Genomic DNA, 13,018 nt, shown 5'->3' with positions numbered 1-13,018 from the left:
TATGCTATTATGTTTTGACCATACTCAAGGCCAAACTACCAAGAACATGATAAGTTTTGGAATCTTCAATAGAAATGGGTCTAGAGGTGTGGCCACCCTATCCAATGGGTAGGTCTGCACCTGCCGATAGCACCAAAATGCAGTACTACTGGCGGTCAGATCATTAGGAAAAAACTTAACGCAATCCAGTCATCTGTAAATTAATGGGAATTATATGGCGACTATCGAAGAGATTTCTATCGCAATTTAAGACTTTCTAGCATTAAATAGATTCATATGAATGTTAATAAATCTAGACATATATATGGATTATATATATTCATCGATAAATGAATTTACAAGAGACTAGAAAATCTTATAATATAAAATAGAAGTAGTACTAATTAAGCAGTCCCATGGTACCAACTCAAAAGATTTCATGTACCCGTACAATCTTAACCTTACATGTATTCTTAAGATGTGTACACTATATTAGATATAATATGTTCATATATATATATACACACGCACGCGCGTACCGTGGCGCTACACAGCGCGCCATAAAAACGCTGCGCACTACGAAGCAACGTAGCGCATCACACAACGATCAACCAACCAACTTCCATATCAGCCCACCCCCTCTCACCACCACCACCGAACAAAGCTAGTGGAGTTAAAAAAAATAACTGACAGATACGAGTATTGAGTTAAAAAATAACTTATATATGCGTGAGGTGTTTATTGGAATATGATGTGGAGTTAAAATTTAACTGATGACAACGTAAAAGAAATGTGTGCGTTTACTGTTGAGGAGTTAAAAGTTAACTGATGACCCCATGGCTTTTAGTCCCCATGAAAGGTTTGCGTAGTTAAAAATTAATTAACGAAAACTTGAAAGTAGAGTGTGCTAAATCACGCGGTAAATTTTTAACTTGAATCGCTACATGCGGTCTGGTGCTCCAAAAGTTAAAATTTAACTAGTACCACATAGAGGTGGGATAGGAGCGATGGACAGTATGGTATGTTGCTCCGAAAGTTAGAATTTAACTGGTATCACATGGAGGTGGGATATGGACGATGGACAGTTTGTGGGGTCGGGGGTACTGATGCTGAATCACGCGCTGTGTTACGTAGCGCTCAAAGCGTCATATATATATATATATATATATATATATAGATAGAGAGAGAGAGAGGTGGTATATATGGATTTATATATATGAAATATCGTGACACATGTCATGGTGGTCACTGCGGAGGACCGCTCTGGCAATGATTTTCGTAAATGCAGCCGTGGCCGTGGTAGATGTACGAAGAGCCGCCGACGCACTCGTCCGGCTTGCAGTAGAGTTTGTCCTTGTCAAGCGACCGACGGACCTTGTCGTCCTCCCGCCCACCACCGACGCCGACGAGGGCCACCGGGAATTCCGGCGGCACCTCGTCCTCCACCACCGCTGCTTCCTGCAGACAGCGGCGGCGGCGTGTCGTGGCCGCTGCGGTCAGCCGTGGCGCCACCGGCACCACGGTGGTGTCGGCGGTGGAGTTCAGTACCGTCGTCGCGCCTACGACCGCCCCGCCGTCGTCGTACAAGTACTTGCTACCCATACTGTCTTCCACGCCGCCGGCCGCGGAGGCGGCGAGGGCCGTGAGGATCACGACGGCGGCGGCCGCCGGGACATGGCGGGGCGGCAGCAGGCGTACGCCCATGACCATGAGCGAGCAGGACGGAAAACGACCACCTGTCTGCACACCCTGCTTGATACACATATATATAGCGAGCCTGAGATACTTATATTCATTTTTCTGCTGGTGATGCGGTCTCGTTTTTCGTTAGCATGTTTTTTTTAAAACCGTGAAACATGTCTTTCGTGCTAAAACTCTTTGGGTAGGATCAACTTTAAAAAGTTAAATGACCAATTTTTAGATTTTAATAATTAGTACTCAATCAATACTATCTTAATTACTTTTACGTGTGCTGCTAATTGGTCAGTTACTCAGTTCCAACGGCCGAAGATAATAGGCCTTGACCCAGCCCCTCCAGGGCGTACAATATTATATTAATTAAAATCCAGCACGACAATAATGTAGAACCTGCTGCACTTGCTGCTAGTAGATTCTAGAATATATATAACTATTTCCATGCTTTCAATTTTATACTATCATTATTTAAAATATTATTTATCATTTCAATTACTCCTTATCTAATATTCTTTCAATCTTCCTCCCATCTAGCCTTTCACTCATGTCCGAATAATTAAGTGGCATCAACCATTCAACCTTACTCCCTGCTTATAAAATCTACAACAGTAAACAGGAGGTAGTACATGACAGAGATAGTGCCGGTTAAGAACCTCTTAATTTCTGTCGGGGGCATCGGAAAATGTGAAATTATATTTCGCTAAATTCACACAAAACCCGAAATTTTTAGGGAAATTACCAGGCTAATGTTGATACTATGCTTAATTACCCAATGATTGCGATTTGGCTGACTTATGCATGACACAAGCCTGGCGCATACAAGCTTTAGTTATGGTGTTAATTAAGCTAGAGCCACTGTTATATATGGGCTATATGCACGCTTCATATATACTACCAATGTCCCATAATATATAGGGATTCTGACTATTCACTTATAATTTTTGACAATTCGTCTTATTCAAAAATTTAGTGTAAATATAAAAATATATAAGTAATACTTAAAATACTTTTAATAATAAAGAAAATATAAACAAAATAAATAATACTTTCAAATTTTTTAATAGGACGAGTAGTTAAACATTACAAACAGAAAGTCAAAATCTCAGATACTTAAACATGTGTAAGGTTTGCTAACTGAATTCCATGCATGCTCACCATCACAATCCAATTTAATCTGTAAGGTTTGCTAACTGAATTCGGCTGAAAAGGGTAAAGCCAAATCAGGCCAGAAAAAAAAAATCTGGCGCCTATCTCCATCGTTGGAGTGACAATACTACTTCAAGAAAGCTTTAAATCATAATAGTTTTTAAAATATTTATCTGATTTACAATTTGATTGAATTGTTATATTTGTTGCAATTTATTCTTTACAACAAGATCTCACATAACTGTATTTTCCCGTCAGATTTTTGTCTCATCTAGGGTGAAGCTGTGATAGAGAAGGTGGTTTCTAAGAACCAAGTTCAGAAGATTTTTGTAGATAGAATTTATCCATTTTCATCATATACGCACCCCTCTTGGTTCAAACTCAAGCACCTGCAACAATCTAAAATTGATTCAAAACACTAAAAAATAAGCATGTGACACCTATATGTTGTTCTAGCTTCGAACCATGGTTTCATCACATATGAAGAAATATTTCATTATTCACTAAAAATGTTTTAGTTATTTAACTGATGAAACACAATCGAATCATACTCTAAAACATTTTTTCTTGTATGGAGTAGTATGAAACATTAAGTTTTATCTATTGAAAATTGTATTATCTATCCAACCAAAGCCAAAAAAGAAACATAATAAAGAAGTCACTGCACCCTTTTGATTTAACATACATGAACATTGAAAATATATTCAACGAAACATCGAAAAATCACAAGAGTACTATTTCAGATCTAGTTATTACGCATCTGTAGTGGCCGTGAATTAAACAACATAAGAAAAAAATCCAGTGAAACATTCTAAGCCAACCCAAAAAACATCGGGTTATACGTATTAAAACATAATAAAATACTTACTGACTTATGCATGATGCAAACCTGACACATGAGTCCTCAGTGTCATCTTAACCTCCCTTTAACAAGCTTGATCTTAGCTTCTGAATTGGACCCCATCGGCACACAGGAGAGCACTGGCCAGTGGCCTCGCGTGCAGTACCATTTTTATAGATAGCCACTCGGCTAGCTACAGCAGTAGTGGCCTCAGGCCATGAATGTACTTTAGTCCTCAAAATGCTAGTGCTGAGTTAACTTATGCCCTGGCACGGTAAACGTATTAATAGATTAATATATGATTTATTATTTATTAATTATTAAAAATATAAAATAGATTAATATGATTTTTTAAAACAACTTTCCTATAGAAAATTTTTGTAAAAAATTACACCGTTTTGCAGTTCAGGAAGCGTGCGTACGGAAAACAAGAGAGATAAGTTAACTAAGGGGGGTCTGCCGAACGCGGCCTAAATGGAGAACGAAATTTGCAATTACACTACTAGAGAACCTCGCATCGGTGACTTTAGTCCAGATCCTCTGCGGTACTGCTCATTTATATATGGAGCCACATGTTAGTAAGCAGCATTGCAGAAACAGTACTGATCCCATTTGGGTGACTCTACATCTTTAACCGATAAAATTATCCCGTCGCAAATAAGCTTATGTATGACAGGTATAAATAATACTCGCTTGCTATGAGTTATAACCTGTCATAGGCATTTATTCATATCTGACGGGTTATAGTTATGACCCATCACGGAATAAGTCTGTGATGGGTATAAATATAACACGCTAAGAACATGGAGACATCATATATAACAGGTTCGTTTTTTAACATGTCATTGATTTATGCTAGAGTACTCTGCACCACCGCACCTTCCTCTCTATGTATGTTCAAATCTTGGGTCGGGCAGACCTAGAAAAAGCCTGGCTAGAAAACCTATGTCCGAGCTCAACTATGAAGAGAAAAACAAAGCTTAGGCCTAGCCTGACCCCTGGGTTTTCTTAGGCCAAACCAGGCTCTTTTGGGTTTTTAATAAATTTCGAACTTTTTTAAGCTTTAGGGCTTCAATATCTACTCTCTCCGTTCTAAAATAACCAATTTTTCACTTTTTATCTTTAATTTTTGACTCTTCATCTTATTTAAATTTTTTTTGCGATTGATATTTTTGTTTTTATTAGATAATAAATCACGAATAGTACTTTACGTGTAACTAATTTTTCTCTAATTTTCTAAAAAAATTTAAATAAGACAGATGGTCAAAAGTTGGACACGGAAACCTGAAGAATTAGTTTTTTTAGGACAGAAGAAGTAGGCCCAGGCCTAGCCTACGGGACAACACATTAGCTTACGGGACAACTGAATGTATGCAGAGTTCAATTCCCCAAATTCTGCTCCTTGTGGCAGCAATAACCCCTGGTGAATGACAAATTAAGGAGCTCAACAGTAGTAGCAGGTTCCTCCGGCGTAAGCACGAGTTCAATCAGTCCGTTCTATACTATACTATCAGATTTTCTGGTTATATTTAGATTTATTAATCGATCAATATATATGGTTTTATATAATTCATTCATATCCATATTTATTTAGACAAAGTTAAAAAAATCACATTACGAAACAGAGTAAGCAATTAATAAACATCGATGAATTCATCTAAAAAGGAACACTGAATCGATAAGATTATCCAGCTTTCACCTACAAATTAAGAACACTAGATGCAAAAGGGCAACGTTTATTTCTGAGACACCATGACGATCGATTAATTTGTTGGAACCCACACGTACGTACACGTGACGTCAGTGATCACCGTCGCTTGCCGCAGTACGTGCACGGCCGCGTGTAGGAACTCCCTCTGGCGGCGCAGCGGCCGCGCGGGCACGCCACGCTGCTCGGATCAATGGCGCGGTAGGAGATGTGGCGGCCGCCGTATCGCCCTGCCCGCCGTACGGCGAGGACGCCGCCACCAGCCGCCGCCGGCCGCTCCGGCTCCACCACCGCATCCTCCAGCCGCCGCACTGCCGGTAGTACTGCTGGAGCCACGTCGCCGACGACGGCGCTGCCGCGGTCACCGTGGGCAGCTTCGTTCCTGGCGCCGGCGGTGACCACCCCGGGTGCCCCGAGGCAGAGGAGGAAAACGAGGAGGAGGAGGAGGAGCAAGACACCGGCGGCCGGCCGGTGCGGGTACTGCATCGTCGATAGGATGTATGGAGTACTGGCATACCTGCCCTCATACTCGACATAGGTACATATAATTCTAAAAAACTCATGAATATAAATATGTGTTAATTAGTGAGCAATTTTACGTACTTGAGAAGGTACCATGAGGTATCATACTGTAAGGTATTAAATTTTACACTAAAATTTTGATATCTCTTAATACCTACTCAAGTACTATAAAATTACTCTAATTAGTGTATGTATATTGAATTATGTTGTCAATTTTACCATTATCACTGATTTACTAAATGATTTATCAAATTGTATACAATATAATAACATCTAGATTCGTCACTGGCTATAATTCTAATAAATTACGAGTCTATCAAATATTGTCTAATGAGCTATATCACTCGCTATTATGATTCCATCAGCCATCCTCTGTTTAAGTGTTATAAGATAAATAATATATTTAATGGCATGAGATGGATAAGAACCAAACTAGGATGATATTTATTAGACAAAGTTATCTGTATGATTGTATTTCGATGAACTCTCGTGCACAGATATCATTTTCTATACTTAGCCGTATGTCAATGTGATTTCTTATATTTTCCATACATATTCATACAATTATACTCCATTACTTGCATTGCATTGCGACTTAGGTGTAGTACAGCAGAAACGAACAACGATCGATCGATCACGGGGGGACACGAGATCGATCATCGCAGAACACAAAGACGATGGATGGAGTATGAAGCAAACACCGAAACGCAGCACTATTTGCTGCCACTCCACCACGTGGCAAATTCATTGTACAGATCAAACGGCGGTGCATATGCATACACGCAGTGTTTTTTTTCAACCGTATACAAAATGATATCGTAAAAACAGTTTTATTTATGAAAATCATCGCTGTTAGAGCAAGTTTAATAGTAAAACCAACTTACTAGCTAAGATTCGCTATAATTTTTATCTCTTATCTCTTTCTCTTACCTTTGCATTTAATGTATTTTTTTAGAGTTGGTGTATAGCTGGCTCTTGCATGTGAGCCAACCCTACTCCTTTTTTATTACCTATTTCCTCTACATCAGCTTATAGTCAACTTATAGTCTATTATTATACTTGCTCTTAAGGTTGTATCTAGCTTATACTATTAATACATTATTCACCCGATAGCATTTAACGAAGGGATGCTAGCATAATGCTAACGATGACTTCATTGTATTTCGTGAATTTATACTCGTCGATGTCATTTCTTATAATTACATGTGAATACCCTACCTCATTGGTAGTGTTTTGGTCTGTGTGTGTTTTTATTCTAGTTCGACATGTTAGGCTTAAGTGTTTGGTTTAGATAGGTTTGAGCCGGCTTGTATACTCAGTTTACTCCAGGTATAAATCTCAGAATTAATTCTTTTACATAAAGTGAGAAAAAAATGATAAATGGGGCACTACGTGATGTGAGCCTACTTATCATGTAGAATAGCCTGTTACATGACGATAAGTTGCTAGGAAGATCCTATTTAGGCAGTGGTAAGCTTTCAGAGGCATCGTCCAGAAGGGAGAGAGTGATATAACTCATATAAATCTATCTTGTTAATTTTTTTTATATTTTTGATAACTATCTAAATGACATAGGAAACTGCTCCCCTCGATCCATCAGTCCATTGCTCTAAAGCTACACACCTTGCAGCGGCATGGTGCATTGCTGTTGCTGTTGGTGCTGTTTTTTTTTTCTTTGGAGAAAATACAACTGCAGCTCCTGTTTGCTTATGCCCACGGCCTAGTGCTGCTGGTGCACTCTTGGTAGGTAGCCGGCCTGCTCGCTGATGCAACTACTGGGCTCTCCTCCTTTTCCTCCTATCATTTCGGGCATCACACTGATATACTCCTATCTGATAATCTGCAGCCTTAAATTCGGCCACTTATGCCCAGATAGCAACAAGAAAAAAATGGGTATATTTAGTCTTTCTTTAAGTTATTATAGCTTGAGTTGACTCCGATATATATACACAAATACTAAATTGTTCTTCACTTTTCTAAACTCCAATACAAATGTCTCCTATCTTTTCAAATCTTAATGTATTTATTTCCAATTTTATCGAACTTCGATACAATAATCAGGGCCGGGCCCTGAGGCAGGTCAGTCGGGGAGACCGCCCTGGCCCCCAGCCCATATATATACATATGTATGTATAAATTAAACATGATTAGAAACATAATTAGATTTGGCCCGATTAACAAATAGTAGTATGGCCCAATCTGATCCAAAGGATTGAAATATATATCGTTATGCTAAGGCCCGGTTTAATTCCCAAAATTTTTTTCAAAAACATCACATCGAATTTTTGAACATCTAAATGAAGCATTAAACATAGATGAATCAAAAAACTAATTGCATAGTTATGAGAGAAATTGTGAGACGAATTTTTAAGACTAATTAGTCCATGATTAGCCATAAGTGCTACAGTAACCAATATGTGCTAATGATGGCATAATTAGTCTCAAAAAATTCGTCTCGCGGTTTCCAGGTGAGTTGTAAAATTCGTTTTTTTATTCGTGTCCAAAAACCCCTTACCGATATCCGATCAAATATCCGATGTGATATTTCTACCAAAAATTTCTGCCATAAACGCCCCTTAAGTTCTGGCCGCAAACGTGAAACGTCATTCTGCGCTTCTGTCAGCTTCGGACGCGACGACGCATGATGTTCTTGGTTGCTAAGCCTATAATATATTACATATGTAGAACTATGTTATTTCTGTTATTTCACAACGGTTCTAAAATGATATATTTTTAGGTGTTTTTTTCAGAGAACAAAATTTGAGGAATGAGGTATTCATGCTTTTCAATAATATAATAGATATTGTCAAATTGAGTTCAACGGTGATTTTTTTTGTTTGGGAGGTCCTCCATTGCCCCTAGGCCCCTTAAATGTGAGGACCGGCCCTGACAATAATTACTACAAAATGAAATCTTTATGCGATAAATAAGAGAACTTAAAAATAAACTATTTTTTAGGACAGAGGTGTTACAAATTAAAGTTCTTTTGATATCAAAAAGTAAGTACAAAATAAATAATATTTTCATAACTTTTTAATAAGATAAATGATCAAACATAAAAAAAAAAGTCAATTACGAAACAGAGGGAGTACTAATTTGGACGGGCTCCGGAGTCTAGCGCAGTGTTATCTAGGGTGTGCACTATTTTTTTTAGGACAGAGGTGTTCCAAAATTGAAAATTTAAGACGGTGAACTTTCTTAAAGAAAATTATTCGTAAGAAACCGAGCGAAAACTAAAAATAATACAGAGAAAGAACGCGACCTTGGTCATCACGGCCGCCGGCACATGTTCATGTACGTGCACGGCCGGGTGTAGGGCCTCCCCGGGCCGCCGGCGCAGCCGCCGCTCCTCGGGCACACCGCGCGGCCCCCGTCGAGGCTCCCGACGGAGGCGTAGCCGTTTCGCCCCGCTGTGACGGCGAGGCTGGCGCCGGCGGCGGCGGCGAACACCGGGAGGACCTCCGGCGCCATCTCGTCCTCCAGCAGCTGGCGCTGCTGCAGCGGCGTCGGCGGGAGCACGGCGGTGGCGTGCCCGTGCCCCCACCACCGCCAGCTCGCGCCGCCTCCTGCGGCCGACGCGTACCTGCTGCTGCTGCCGACGTCCACCCCGCCGCCGGCGACGGCGTGGAGGAGGAGGAGGAGCATGGGGGCGGCCAGAATGGAGACGGCGGCGGCGGCGGCCGGGACAGCAATGTGGCGGCGACGCATCGTGCTAACTGCTAAGCTAGCTCCTTCCTACCCATAGTTCGATATGGTACTAGTAGCCAGCTAGCTGCTTCGGTGGGGGTGATGATTAGAAAAGGACAAATTATACATTTGTAATTAAAAATATATTTTAATTAAAACTTAGGAAAAACTAAAAAATGTTGATGGTAAACGTCTAACTCTTAGAAACATTATTAATGTGTGCGAGTTCTATAAGATGCCATCGTACAAACGAATTTGTCTGAGAAATATTATTGTCATTAGGTTTCCGTATATCTTTACCGTTAAATGCACGGTTCACACTATAGAACTTAATGGAGAAATACCGACAGAACCCTAACGGCAATGATATTTCTTAGACAAATTTATTTATACGATGATATTTCATAAAACTCACACACGAATATCATTCTTAAAATTAAGTGTGTCAATGACATTTGTTAGATTTTTCTCATAAAACTCTTAAAACTTATATATATATATATATATATATATATATATATATATATATATATTCTTAGCTATCTAAAAGTTAAGGTAAAACATAAAAAATAAAAAAAATCTTAAAATCTATATTAAAATTAAAATTTTAAATTTTGGCTTATAGCATAAACCGAATCGAAAAAATAAGGAAGTGAGCGTGTGCAGTGGTAGGCGGCGGGTAGCTAGCTTGCTAGCCGTGCGCAGTACATGCATACTCCTTGGTATTTGGATGGCTCCGGAGTCGGGTACAGTGTTATCTACAGCTAGATTGATGAATGGATGGCTGAATGGATCGGAGTCAGGTATCGTACTGTTTGTTATAAGGCCGTGTTTCGGCTGCTCACTAACTTATCTCAATCTCAGATTTACAAGTTTTTCGCATGTATATTTTCTGAACTGCTAACGGTATATTTTTATAAAAGAATTTTTATACGAAAGTTGTTTTAAAAATTTAGATTAATCTATTTTATATTTTTAATGATAAATAAATTAATTAATTATGCATTAATCTTATCTTCCTTTTACTTAAGCCGAACGCGGTCTAACTGGTCGCACATTATTGATTTTTTAGAAATAATACGATTTTAAAGAAAAATATAAAAATAGAGGTTGGTTCACGAAATCACAAGTTTAGCACTTGTCGAATAACCAAAGTTCGACTGGGGTACGGTACATATCAAACTTTTTTTTTTCACCTTAGTTAGTTTAAAATCGCCAAAGTTTAAATAAAAGGTCAAAATTATTTGTTAAGAAACAGATGGAGTATCAAATTGTTGTGCAATTGAATTATATATGGACTTCTAAAAAAAATCCGAAACTACAATATTTGATGGCTAGAGGGAGAATATACTTCAATTTGAGCCAAGACCATTAGACAACGTATAATTGGTACATGCTGGAACCTCAAACTTTTTTCATCCAGACTTGTACCAAAATCTTCAGCTAGCCATGATTAAAATTCAGGACACATCACGAATTGAATCAGTCAGAAATTAAGCTCAGCCTGCTCAATCTGATTTTCCTAAAAACCATGCATACCTGAGACCTGACATATGCTTGATGTAAGACTTTGCACATACAGAAGCTATATAAGAAAAACAACAACAAACATGCTTAATTTTCTTTTGCGAACACGCAAAAGGCTACAGGATCAGTGCTCAATCTGATTTTCTTTTCATAACAAATAAAGAAGGAAGAAAAACAGATTACAAACCAGCCATCTGCTAACAGCAGTGGGCAATAAGAGGATAATGTACAAGCCAACACAGAAGCTATAGGAAAACTAAGAAAAACAACAAACTCAAAAGAGGGGGAGCTACCAGTAGCAGAGCAGTTAGGGGCGGAGCTACAGGGTACGACAAGTATGAACTGGCATACACTGCACTATATACTCGGTATATATCGATATATACGTATTTCTAAAAAACTCACATGAATATAAAAAGGTGTTGCATATACATTGAATCATGTCGTGAATTTTATAATTATTATCTATTTGCTAAAATAGACTAATCGAATTGTATACCATATTTTTCGGGCGGGCATACACTTAGCTAAAATTTTAGATTCATCGATAACCAGTAGGATCAGCTGAATTGGGCTTTAGCAGTTATTAGGGTATTAGGGCAATCGAATTTTAGGTCTAAAGCCACATCAAACATAATTATTGAATAATTAACGGGAGCTTGATTGATGTGCAGCTTACCTATCAGTGGGAGCAAAACACCTGCAGCATAATTGCAGTTCCCTGTATCTTCAGCTATTGCCTTATTGGAGCATCACTGCACAATCAATTAAAGGGTACCCCTTTAATTATAACATACAATGTCCTCGGTTGTTCAGTTCAAAAAAGAAAACAAAACACAAAAGTTTCAAACAAAATATGATCAGTTCACCGTTCACATACCGGGCTTCTTTTTCATCAGAGGGCCGGCCTTTGTTCATACTTTCCTGGACCCTAGCTGACAACATGTGCTCGTTAGCCTTCCAAGGACAAACACAGATGTCCAGCTCAATCACCATGGCATGCACCATGTCTTCATCTCAAACAAAAAAAACCAAAATTTAGAAAACCAAAACAAACAAAACAAAAGAAAGAAATGAAAGTTCATCCTGATCTTCTCGGCTGCACCTGCACTCTCCAATCTCAATCGTATGTAATGCTAATCCCCTTTATTAGAATGATGAACAGGGACACAACACACAGAACACACCATTGTCGATCAAGATTCTGACAGGTTGCAGTTATCTAGGGCTCTCGGTGCCGGGTTTTGCCGTTTCCCTATAAACCAATTCAACTCTTTTCTTATTCAATTATAAATTCTGGGAGCCCTCTAGCCTTTTAGAGTTCTCTCTGGGCAAAAAAAAAAGTCCTTAGCTTCTAGTAATATATTTTTGGTACCTTAAATAATACCTATATCTGGTTTGCACTGAAGCTAATATATTCTTCACTAAATTTCATATTTTGGCTATATGTTGGTAGCAAACCAAATTTGTCCATATGCAATCTTGAGTTGGCAGGGTATCAATTCAAGCAGTCCATAATAATCAAATTACAGAAATCACATTTAGTTATGGCAAAGTTAACAGTTCCTAACAATACCCTGGTGACCATCCTAGCTGTAGTTAGTAAGCTATCATGGTACCTCACATGCAGCCATGGCTGCAGGCAAGCAGCAGCACATGGACACAGGTCTCGCCGCACATGAAGCCTCACTGATCAACTCGACGCAATGCAGCCATTGGTATACTATACTATTCATGAAGTTAATTTTTGTTAGTATTATACTTGTTCTTCCAAGGAACCAAAGAAAAAAGAAATGTGTATATATATATTTTTTGGTGTGTCCTGATACTGGGAATCTGCAATCTACATCCCCTCAGATCTGGGTACAGTAACTGAAAATTTGCAGGTTCAGTTCAGGCCATGTAGGTTTCAT

General features: G+C 38.9%; 2 protein-coding genes across 4 annotated transcripts; both read right to left on the bottom strand.

Annotated features, from left to right (window-relative positions):
- Nucleotides 1-1,173: 1,173 nt before the first annotated feature.
- Nucleotides 1,174-3,810, bottom strand: LOC102711939. 3 transcript variants are annotated; one of them, XM_040529524.1, is made up of 2 exons: nucleotides 3,689-3,808; nucleotides 1,174-1,728 (listed from the first exon to the last, which is right to left on the bottom strand). In XM_040529524.1, exons 1-2 carry the CDS (start codon nucleotides 3,716-3,718, stop codon nucleotides 1,225-1,227), a joined length of 534 nt encoding a protein of 177 aa, XP_040385458.1. In that variant the 5' UTR covers nucleotides 3,719-3,808; the 3' UTR covers nucleotides 1,174-1,224. The 3 variants fall into 3 exon arrangements, 2 of the variants coding, with proteins under 2 accessions (XP_040385458.1, XP_040385459.1); XM_040529525.1 differs by having other exon boundaries at nucleotides 3,710-3,805; XR_001551555.1 differs by lacking the exon at nucleotides 1,174-1,728 and adding an exon at nucleotides 3,063-3,219 and having other exon boundaries at nucleotides 3,689-3,810.
- Nucleotides 3,811-8,980: 5,170 nt separating this feature from the next.
- Nucleotides 8,981-9,634, bottom strand: LOC121055984. The gene has a single exon (XM_040529479.1). The coding sequence runs from the start codon at nucleotides 9,597-9,599 to the stop codon at nucleotides 9,162-9,164; it is 438 nt and encodes a 145-aa protein (XP_040385413.1). The 5' UTR covers nucleotides 9,600-9,634; the 3' UTR covers nucleotides 8,981-9,161.
- Nucleotides 9,635-13,018: the final 3,384 nt, after the last annotated feature.

This window comes from Oryza brachyantha, chromosome 12 (assembly GCF_000231095.2).
Source record: "Oryza brachyantha chromosome 12, ObraRS2, whole genome shotgun sequence".
Classification (NCBI taxonomy): domain Eukaryota; kingdom Viridiplantae; phylum Streptophyta; class Magnoliopsida; order Poales; family Poaceae; genus Oryza; species Oryza brachyantha.
The sequence above is the reverse complement of the archived record's forward strand: the minus strand, read 5'-3'. Positions and strand labels throughout refer to the sequence as shown.